Source organism: Limulus polyphemus, unplaced genomic scaffold (genome assembly GCF_000517525.1).
Source record: "Limulus polyphemus unplaced genomic scaffold, Limulus_polyphemus-2.1.2 Scaffold1481, whole genome shotgun sequence".
Taxonomy (NCBI): Eukaryota; Metazoa; Arthropoda; class Merostomata; order Xiphosura; family Limulidae; genus Limulus; species Limulus polyphemus.
In genome coordinates, this window is record NW_013667091.1 from 176,674 (window position 1) to 188,730 (window position 12,057).

Genomic DNA, 12,057 nt, shown 5'->3' on the forward strand with positions numbered 1-12,057 from the left:
TAATGGGAATTACACCAGAAATATGATATCTCTAATAGATATTTATGGTGTAATTACTATTATGTTTGTTTTGTATCTCTAGTTTACTAAAGATTCCATTTAATAAATGCTTAATTTAATTGCATTAATGTTTATCTCTTTAATCTTGTATTCAATATTTCTGTAGAAACATAAAATCGTATTTGCTCTATTACTCGTAACAACACGCTTCTGGAACATCTTAAGAGACTGATCAACCAAAACACTTAACATATTTTTCTTCCACAACTCTGTTAAGGTTTTTCACATCAAAATTGTGTTTAGAATTGAAATTATGATAACCCACATGCATTACTTTGTATTTATTATAATTAAAAGTCATTTGCCATTAATACATCCAACTCTCCAAATAATCCAAATCCTTTTATAAAGCAGCAGAATCCTCTTCACAGCCAGCAACACCCAAACCTTAATATCTTCAGTAAATTTAAGTAATTTATTGACCATTTCTTCATCTGTGTCATTGGCTTATAAACAATAAAGCTCCTTAAATTGATTCTTGAGATACCCCACTTGTGACGTTAACCCAGTTTGATTAAACTTCATTTATAACAACCTCCTACTTACTTCCATCCAGCCACTTTTCCATCTAGTGAGCCAACTTATCTCTTTCCTCACATCTTTAAAGATAATTTTTTTAATAAGCCTTTTATGTGGTAACTTGTCTAATACTTTCTGAAAGTCTAGATATAGCAAAAAATACCCATTACCCTCACATGAATAAGCAGTAACTTCAAAGAATGTTAGAATATTATAAAAGTAAGATTTTTTTTCTTATTGAAACCATGTTAACTATCCATCACATACTAACACGCTTCTTAAAAAAGTAATTTCTACTCACATACTAACACCTCTGTACCACTGTGTTTCTCAAACCATGTATACTGTGTGAGTACTGGACACTGTAACCAATATCAGTGCATATGCACTGCACAAGCGTGTGACTCAGAAGTGTCTTGTTGCTGCCATTCTGAAATATCCACCTGTTTCTGGGTGAGATGTTTTGAATCACTTTCATTGAAAATGTTTTTCTTTTTTTTCAAATCAGTACAACAGTAAAAACAGGTAAACTTTGTACTTCTGATGAAAAAATATTCACATATATCGGAGGTCCCTTGAGCTGCTCTGAGCCCTAAACAATTGCATATTCTACTTATGCCTAGCATCACCACTGGTATAGTCCTATCTTAAAGCTGCCCATACAGCTGACCAAATACCTCATGCAAATAAACCTTATTTTAATGTAAACCATTTCAAAAAACTCCCTTTGACCTGATCCCACAAGTCCAACTAGCCAATCTGCTTGTCCTTGCATTTTAGTCTAAGCCTATCATTCAGCGATAGTGACCTACTTATAATATAATCCCCACAATTAAGTCTTGGGTAGTAATTTTAGTTAAATGCCTTTATCAACCTACTGTGCTTATCAATTAGCTTCTCTTACCTACCCTTCTAGTAGCTCCTATGTGCATATCAGAGACTGCATTACTGCTAACACCCTTTACTGTACCATTTTCTCTGTTATATTCTTCACTCTTGCCCCTGGTTAGCGTAACCTAATTCTTGACTTTGTATTTACCCCACATGATTTTCTCTACAAGTTCCATACCAAAGAATAATCTGTAACCTACTCAAGTTTTTCATTTGTATCCTTCTCTGTTTTCCATCCTTCTAATAGTTCCTCATCCATACAAGCTGTTACTTAATAGAACCTGTGCATTGCAACTAAAGCCATTTCACACAGTTTACGCTTCTCTTCAACTGTCACATCTACTTAGGATAGCCTTCAGTTCATAGCAAAGTACAGACAAATTGCCTATTTTTATTAACAGCCTCCATAAAAGTGCATGCCAGTCCTGAGTTCCCAAATAAATCCCCCTCCTTTCACCCATCACACCCTACAAACTATGATTGCTTGACATATCAACTGTTAACTGCTATAGTGTGGATGAAGGATTTAGGGGATCTTTGATAAGAACAAAGCCTTTAGCCGAGGTTTAATGAAAAATTAGATTGAAGAATTTACACATTGAAAATGTTTTTACATTTGCAGAAAGTCATTTAACAGTGTTTTGTCAGTGATGAGCAGAATAACTAGTTTGATGGATAGGACAGTATAAATATTCCTGTCTGATGGCTTTAAAAATGGCTCATCCTTATATATTATGGTGAAAACAGGTTTTATTGTACATTTCAAATACCAATAATACCTGAGATTTTTGCCTAATAACCATAATTTACTGTCAATAAAAACAAGAATTTTTTACAACTATTAAGGTTGTGAACAGCTTTCCATTAAAAAAAAAAACCAGCAAAGAGTGTTACTGAGGGTTTATGATCTTATTTTTAGGGTTACAGGGAATACTCCCATTTTTATTATTTTAATTTCTGTTTTAACTTGATTTGGACCTAACTTCAGTATGCATCTAACTGTATGTCCTAATTTTGAGAAGACAGAAGGGTTGTTTGAAAGTGTGTTCAGACTTTTATCAACATTTTTTATAGTGTCTTGGACTGTAATATTTGTAAATTTCTGATAATAATAATAACTTTCTAAAAATAGAGATATCTGCCGGAGAAATGTTTTTTGGAATGGTCTGGACAGTACTGGGTCCAACATGGAAAATTTATAGACTGATGAAAAATAATGTTTTTTGGTTTTGGTACAGCTGTATGGAAAAGACTTATGTGTGGGAGGATCATTGATGTTATGGTAAAAGAGAGAGAGATATCAATGTTTAAAAATCTGAAGCTTTCATTCATATGATCAGTTGTGGTAAAAGATGTTAAAGATCTATATACAGTACTATTTTTGAAAGTAAGATAATTACTATATCATTATGTAAGATTGGGTCTGTAGTAAGATGGTTACTATATTATTATGTAAGATTGTGTCTGTAGCAAGATGGTTACTATATTATTATGTAAGATTGTGTCTGTAGCAAGATGGTTACTGTATTATTATGCAAGATTGAGTGTGTAGCAAGATGGTTACCATGATATAAAACTATTGGGGTCTTAGTAACATGCTGTATAGTTGCCAAGACTTGCTTTAGTTAGATGGTTATTGTGATGTTGTAGAAAACTTGGTGAAGCCTTTGTTAGGTGGTTATTGTAATGTTGTAGAAGGAGTTTGTGGAGTCTTAGCCAGATGGTTATACTGACATTGTTGAAGAATAGTGAAGTCTAAGTTAGATGGTTATTGTAACATTGTGAAATAACTTGTGAATCCTTAGCCAGATGGTTACAGTGATATTGTGGAAGACTGGTAGCTTTAGTTAGATGGTTATTGTGACATATAGAAGACTTAAAGCCTTTGTTTGATGGTTATTGCAATATTCCATAAAAGTAATAGTGTTAAATGGTTATTAGAATATGTTAAAGTGTTAAATGGTTATTAGAATATGCTAAAGTGTTAAATGGTTATTGTAATATGTAAAAATGGTAAAGTGTTAAATGGTTATTGTACTATTCCAAAGTGATAAAGTGTCAGATGGTTATTGTAGTCTGTATGACTAGCAAATCCTTAGTTATTGGAACATTTTTTATAAGCATAAAAATTGTCAAATTTGATGTTTTGAGCAAAATGGCTTGGGCAATCCTTCTTAGCTGTAAGTGTTTATGTAGTTTTATCAAGTTATTTTTCTTTATTTCTATAACGTTTTGAAGTGATTTTCAAATTAGTGTAGCTGGATGTATTCTGTATATATGTGTCTTTTATCTTCTAAGTTCCTTTAGGGATTTTGTACTTTAGGTGTTGCTTTTTGATTTATGTTTTAGGTCAAATTTCAGGGTTCATTATTTTTATGCGCTATGTAGACTGTACAAATTTATAGGTTTTATTAGTTTGTTAGTCACGAGTTCTTTCTCTAAGTATGTTTAGTTTATGTGTCTTTTTGGTCACACATTATGGTAGTTCTGTGTGTTCTACTGGTTCTATCTGAATGTTTCTGTCTTCAGTTCTCCTCCCATAACCACTTTCATATCTCTTTCCCTCCTCCTCGGGATCATACTTCTTCCATACTTCTTCTTACCTAGTCTGTTCAAGACCTCCTTCACAAAGAGGCTGTTGCTTGGGTGGTGCCTACACAATCTGGGTTTTACTCCTGTCTAATTGTTGTCCCTTGACAGATGGGAGATTGAAGACCTGTCATAGACTTGTCCCAGTTGAACTGTTATCTGGATCCACCTTACTTCACCATGGAGTCCTACCTCTCACTTCATTTCTTTTTTTCCCCCAGGTCTCGGGATGACCAAATTGTCATGACAGATGCCTATCTTCATATTCCAACTACTCCAGTCATTTTCTTTAGTTCGTCTATGTGGGTCTTGTTTTCCAGTTCCAGACGCTACTGTTCGGTCCTTCTTCAGCTCCTTGTGTTTTGTTGTTTGGTACACTCTTTTGTCTCATTTTCATTTGTTGGGTTTTCAGACTTTCCTTTTTATGGATGACTGGCTCCTGCTCACCTTCTCTTATGCCAAGTCATTCAATTACACCTGCTTACTTCTTCGAGAAGCTAATCAAGTGGTTTTCTGATCCAGTTGGAGAGGTCCATTCTTAACCCTACTCAATCTCTTCTTCCATTCCCATCACTGTGGGCCCAGCCTTCTTCACACTCACTCAGGGATATGGTGTGGGCAGTTCTACCTTCTTTTTTCACTGTGTGAGGTGCTCTCTCTCTCTTTTGGAGATGTGGGCTTCCTTTGATGCTCTCATTTTATTGGGTTGAGCTCATGTGTTCCCTTGAGTGGATGCTTCTTGACAAATAGAACTTTTCCCACAATCTCATGGACCATTCCATCACTGTTCCCCCCTTGGATCAGGGTCATCTTTTTTTGGTGGCTCAATAGAGAACTGACCATGGTGGGGGGTTCCCATTACTCCACTGTGTTGAGAGTCGCAACTGTTTGTTGATACCTTCTTGGTGGGTTGAGGGTTTTCCTCGATTCCCAAGAGATTTTTGGTCAAGGAGGCTATGCTCCATTTCGACATTCTAGCACTTTTGGCGGTTTGTCAGGCTCTATATCATTTCCTCCAGCTTTTGAGGGGGGTGGGTAGTTATTGTTCATTCTGACTATTCCACTGTTGCTGGGTGTATCACCAAGCAAGGAAGAACCAAATCCAGATCTCTGTGTTTTTAGATGCTGGATCTTCTTTACTGGGCCTACAACCACCACATGGCAATCTCAGTGTGTCACAATACCAGTGTCGTGAATTTGGTGGTTGATCACTTATTTCAACCCTTGATCTGACATGGTTCATTCCAATGTCACCATACTTCATCTTTGCGCATGGCCTTTGTCCGGTCCCTTGTCTCAACTTAGGGAGTCACCCCTAGTGTAGCATCTTTCCTTGCCTGTACCTTTTGACCTTCCTCATTGTCTGTGTACCAGAGGCATTGGTCTTCCTTCAGACCTGGGTCCATTTGACATGGCTTCTGCCCATCCTGTCCTTTTGTTCTCCATCTGTCCCAGTTCTTCACCTAGTTGTTTGATCAGGATTTGTCCGTGTCAACTGTTGCTAGTTATAAAGCTGCTGTGTCAAACACCTTCCATTCTCCCACTTCTGTAATGCCTTCTCCTCTCCAGTTATTTCTCTCCTTTCCCATTCCATTCATCTGGCCCGTCCACCATATCATTCATGCCCTGTCTGGTTATCCCTTTGAACCCATTGCAACATGTTTCTTGTACTGTCTTTCCCTTCAGGCATGGGGGTCTTTGTTGTTCCAATATTTATGCCATTAATGTTTCCTTCATCTTTTACTACTCTGTCTGGACCAAGCCTTCCTTCCCAACATATTGGCTGCTCTGGAAAGTTGTTTAATCTTTTTCCCTATTTCCTTACCTGTACTCCTGTTTGGATCTGGATCAACTACTTTGTCCTGTTTGTTCCATGCTGTGTTATATGGCTCCTACTGCCTCCTTTCATGATTCTCATTCCCATCTATTTTTATCATAGAATTCCTCTGTTTACAGTGATCTATCACCTATTATGCTCACCAGTTGGGTTTATCAACTCATACGACTGGCATATTCTGACTTGTCCATGGAAGGTTGCTGTTTACATAATGTTTCTTCACACCACATTCATCATCTAATTATGTCTTTAGCTGCTTGAATCTGCCATACTTTGGAGGAGATCTTTCAGGCTGTTTGTTGCATGTTATCTGCACTACCTGCATCTTCCTTGGGTGGGTATCGTCTTCCTCCTGTGGCGATTCTACAGACATCTTTTTGCCTTTGACTGGGGTAAGTCAACATGTTATTTGTTATCTTATTTAGTTGATATACATCATATTTCAAGATTCCACCTGGTGGTAGGTGTTGACTGGGCAGGTATACTTAATATTATGTTAGCACTAAATCTATATAATTCTATAATGCTCACTGTTGAGATTGTATGTTTCTGTAAGACTACCGGCTGCTTATCCGGTGGTATGTGTATGCAGGCCACTTTTGTTGATCTCTGCATCTTATGGAAGGCGTTTCCACTGGTAGATTTTGGCTCGGATGGACCACACTTGACATAATCTGACATATCCAACGGTGCTTCTTCTGGATGTTTTTGCCCAGGCAGACTATACTTGGCCAAATTATTGAATATAATGTGTCCAAGGTGCTACCCCTGGATATTTTTTGCCTGGGTGGATTGCACTTGTTAATCTCACAAGTTCGTGCAAGGCACTTCCACTGGATATTTCTGCCTGGATGAATTGCACTTGGCATAATACTACATATCCCAAGGTGCTTCATCTGGATATTTTTTTTGCCCAGGTGGACTGCATACTGTGATGTAACCCAAAGCACTACCCTTGGTACATACTTATTCAAGCTTATTGTCGCTTCCACACTAGACTTTCTATGTTTGTTAATGCCATGCTCTTTCAAGTAATGGTTCTACAGCACTTTCCCACTGATTTGAGGCTGCACATCTCTTTTCTGAATGCAGTGGTGCCTGCCAATTCAATTCCACCCTCTTTTTGTTCTTTTGTTAACTACTGGGCGAAGAGCATACCTCTTCCAGAAGTAGTGTTATACCCCACATGTGTGATTTCTTTTCATATTTTTGCACACCTGTTCTTTCAGTGTAGTTGCTTTCTGCTTGAGTGGATATTGATGTGCCTTCACTGGCCCCTACACCTTTGCAATGTGGGTAAGCCCTTTTGGGAAGTTAGCATTTTCTTACATTGAAAATGTATTTCCAATAGGCACTTACCTTTTCCCTCCCACTTCCCATCCTTCCTCCCCACTGATGTGCTGGTGTTCCTGGTTTGTACTTGCCAATTCTTAATAGTGAGGATTACTCTAGATTAGTAAAAGGAACCAGCTGCATTAGTAGAGGGCACAGTATGATTGGTGGAGGATAGTCACATGATTTGCACATGTTCTGAAATGGTGTGAAACTGAAGGGGTATACAAGACTGGTGTGTTGTTAACGAAAAAGTTTAGCAATCCTTAGAAGGCTGTCCATAATCGAGATAGCTTTGGGTGAGAGAGATAAGTACCTATCAGAAATACATTTTTAGTGTAAGAAAATGGTAACTTTTTTATATTTTTTTTTATTGCAGTAGTGACTATTTCCGGTTATAAATCGTAAAAAAAATCAGAGAAACTGACAAAGATTTACGGGTGACCTAGGATCTGACCTTTCAAAATTTGATAACATGAGATATCATCAGGTATAATTTTGTTCTGTTAGTTATTAAATAAACATATTTGTCAAATGTTAATGAACTTTATTTCTTTGGAATTTGGACTCCAATGGTTTTGTATAATTCAGTAAGATGAGCTATCACTGTTATAAATTTGAACTGCTGACCAGGGAGAAGGTAACTTTCCAGTAGCATCTGTGCACTGCCAACTCAATGGCTACTCTTTACCAACAAATAGGTTTAACCATCACATTATAATGCCCATAGTCTGGCTTATCTTCGTGATTAGGATGATTGCCTCACTAAATAAGAATCATAAATTTGTTACCCTATGTGACCAAACATGTACACCCTTGTTTCAGTGGAACTTTAAGCAGAGGAGACTAGTAGGTTTTGTCTCCTTTGCTTTCTACAGTTGCAGTCTACTAAAGTTCTCAAACCTACCATGTTCACACTTTCAGCGGCAAAGACGTTGGTCAAGCACACTAATTATTGGTAAAATGTTCATTCCAAGGTTAGATGATGGGTGATTGTTTTACTTCTGGTTGGCAGTTCAAAATTAGAAATAGTGGCAGATAGCCTTAGCTGCATTGCCATAACTCAAAAACAAACAAAAAAATAAATAAATATAATACTCTCACAGCTGAAAGGACAAGCATGTTTGGTGGCAGTGGGAATCAAACCCAAGATCATGACATATCCCCAGTAATCACCTGTCCATGCTGGTCCAATGGTTAACAAACTTGAATTAATTAAAAATAATAATGAGAAATCATATTTTCAATACTTTGATTACTCAGATAATGGATAGCTGAAATAATTGAAAACAGGAATAACAGGGGAAACTATTTTAGTTGATTATTTTTACATCTCATGATGAATCAGTTATGCTTACCAAACTTGATTAATTCAAAAACAATGAGAAATCATAATGACAACAATATTCTATTACTTGGATAGTTGGAATAATTGGAAATATTAACCTCGATTATTTTATTATTTTTGTGACATTAGTCGATTTAATCATTAATTTGATTAACTATGTTACATGACACTAATCAATGTAACTGATGTTTTAGGCAATTGATTGTATCAATTAATTAAGTTAATACCTAGTTTTAATGGTGACAAAACTAACAGGTAAAGTGATAGAATTTTTGTGACATGTAACTAGTTAGTTATTAATATGAAATTAAGTCTTAGTTACTAAACAAATCAAGTAACAATGAAAGTAACTTTTCTTTGCATGTTTTTATCTTTAAGAAAATTAAAATCCATAGATTACAAAATTCTATTTAGTTTGTTGATGTCACTAACCACCTTTTGAAACATCGAACTGTGCTACTTTTGCAAAAATATCTTATTGTCTTTGTAATTTGTACTTCTGTCTAGTGACATTTTGAAAATAAACCCAGGTATCACAGATAAAATCACTGTTACTGTTCTAGAAAATTTCACCTAACCACTGAAGTGTATAACAGTGTCGAAATTGGAAATTAGGAACCATTATGCTTAGAAAATCAGCCGGTTAAGAAGATTTGGCAATTTTTCAAATTAATTTGCAGTTGTATTAATAATTATCGGTTAATATAAATATATTAAAGAAGAAATTTGGATTAAGAATATAGGGTTAATGATTTAAAATGTGCGTTTCATTTTAGGTGTTAGTTGTGACTCATGCTTGCAAGGAAATTTCAGAGGGAAAAGGTATAAATGTTTGATATGCTACGACTACGACTTATGTGCATCTTGTTATGAAGCTGGCATAGTAACAACACATCATACAACCCACCATCCCATGCAGTGTATTCTCACTCGTTCAGATTATGGTAAGGAACTACAAAAGTGGTATTTTGTAATGCTGATACTGTTAGTACTAATTCATCAAATGTTGTTGTTTTTTTTTCTTTAATAATTCATTAAGTACTCTGATTTTTTTTAAGTATGTAGGTTCTTCACCAATAGTAATTTACGTGTGGTAGAACCTTAAAGTGGGAACCATAGCTTAGATTGCATGGTATTGATTGGCAACTTATGTAGCATTAATGATTATCGTGGTACTTTCAGAATTCAGGATTATGGTACAAGATATCTAATTTTTGCTGAAATTCCACTGTACAATCATCAAACTCAAGTTACATTTTGTATGTAATGTTTTTTCTATAAACAGTATTATTTTATGTGCACATTTCTTTTCAAGCTTCATTTTTATTTTCACATGTTTTTATATATTGGTACTTTATATTTTGGCATATATTTTTATATTGTTTGTTTTCATTTGGATTGCACTGGAGCAGCATTTCCCAAACTGGGATCCATGGACCCCCAGGAGTCCCTGAGGGTACTCCAGGGGTATGTGAGCCATGTCCAAATTTTCATAAAGATATTTAAATATATATGATTTATAGAATAAAATCATTTTTATAAAATAAAATTTATATGAATTAAAACATTTAATTTTGAAATACAATTTTTCATGTACATGGAATCTTTTTTGAAAACAAAAAATATTGATAGGTTTTGGGTCTGTGAAAAAACTTTTAATTAAACGGTGTCCTCAGGTTACTAAAGTTTGAGAACTGCTGCACTATAGTTTTGTACTTATATGTCTGTTACAGGATCATAATAACTTTAATGTTTCAAACAGGTCAGATCTAGTGATTTGCTTCCATAGTTGTAATAACATATACGTGCATGTGTAATACAGTAAGTTATTGCTATAGATAGCACAGTTCTAGTGATGATCATGAAAATAGCATTATAAGTATACTTATTTAGTAGGTAGTTTAACATGTACATAAAGTAAACATTGTGACAATTTTGAGACAGTAAGGTAGCATTAATAAATTTATTTATTGGTCGTTATACTGTTTAGAATAGGTTTTTAAGTATTTTGATTTTGGTGTTTTGTGTGGTACCTCAGATCTCATGGTTAGGGATTTTGCTCTTTTTTTCATTTACTTCTGAAACAATTGTCAATAAATTATTTAAATTTGCTGGTGACATTAAAGTGTTGGGTGTTGCTGGCTGTCAGGAGGATGCTGCTGCTTTACAAAAAAGATTTGGATTATTTGGTGAGTTGGGCAAATAAATGGTAAATGGCTTTTAATTATAATAAATGTAAGGTAATACATATGGGATATCAAAATTTTAATCATGAGTGTAATTTTGAAGATAATAACCTTAACAGTATTATGGAAGAAAAATATCTTTGTGGTTTGGTTGATCCACTTCCAAAGCCATCAAGGCACTGTACTGTTCCTAATGCCCCTCGATGTGGATTTCTGTACGTGGTGAGGGGACCTCCCAGGGAAGGTTCTGTATTTTCAGTTACTTCCTCTAGGATCTAAACATCCACTCACATGTTTGCCGTGCGTGGCGACCCGTGAAGGAGACTCAAGAGAAGTTCACTGTGCTTAGGATGGGAAGTTTCTACTAAGATGTCTCCAGAACGTAGCTTCTTAACTGACTTTGGAGAGCCAGCAAGCCCCTCTAAGCCCTTCTGAATAAAAAAAGGAGACATTTGCCATAAAGATTTATCTGATAGTGAATGTATGATTAAAAAGCGAGGTACAGGTGTACTGTGTGATGGAGACTGCTGTTCAGAGTCTTCTAGGCGTGGTCGTATACAAATAAGCAGATTTTTAACATTTTTTTAAATTTGGAATGGGGGATCCAAAATTAAAGAGAGAGAGATTCAGTGCCCACTGACCCCGCCCGCCATGGAGTCCTACGAGGGGACGCACTACAATGTCAAACAAGGACACTGCAGCAACGCCAGGGTTTCGTGAGCACTATACCCAAACACCAGTATCAGACACGATGTCCACAACACCCGTTGAGAACGCCCAACACTGGTACTCAGTTGACCCTAGCCCCAGTGGACCATCCGATTGACCCTAGGGGGGCCACCCCAAGGCCACCCGTCTACAGGAATTCAAGGCCAAAGTGGTGTGTTGCAGTGCCCCAGACACCACTCAACCACCAGGATTCTCTCCTTCAAAGGCCATTGGGGATATACCCATTGAGGTTACTCCCCACGCTTCCTTGAATTCCTCACGAGGAGTTATCGTTGAGAGGGATTTGAAATCTATCCCCGAGACGGACATCCTTGCTGGTTTCTCCAATCAAGGAGTTTCGGCAGTTCGAAGGATCTCCACTCGTCAAGATGGAATTATGGTGCCGACCTCAGTTTTAATTTTGACGTTTTCATCCCCACGTCCACCTGCCACCATAAAGGCAGGTTATTTGAACTGTAAGGTACGGCCCTATATTCCCAACCCTCTCTGATGTTTTCAGTATCAGTGGTTCAGTCACTCAAAGACATCTTGTCGTGGTTCTGTGACGTGTGCTCGTTGTGGTGGCA

General features: G+C 36.5%; 1 protein-coding gene across 3 annotated transcripts in view; it reads left to right on the forward strand.

Annotated features, from left to right (window-relative positions):
• Positions 1-7,579: 7,579 nt before the first annotated feature.
• Positions 7,580-12,057, forward strand: part of LOC106463783 (E3 ubiquitin-protein ligase KCMF1-like) — a 46,549-nt gene continuing 42,071 nt past the window's right edge. For all 3 annotated transcript variants that reach the window (XR_002611552.1, XR_002611553.1, XM_022391379.1), the window contains exons 1-2: positions 7,580-7,718; positions 9,353-9,520. Coding sequence is in view for 1 of the 3 variants with exons in the window: in XM_022391379.1 (XP_022247087.1) it covers positions 9,490-9,520 (31 nt within the window). In the remaining 2 variants the exon portion in view is untranslated. The remainder of the gene's footprint in view (positions 7,719-9,352; positions 9,521-12,057) is intronic.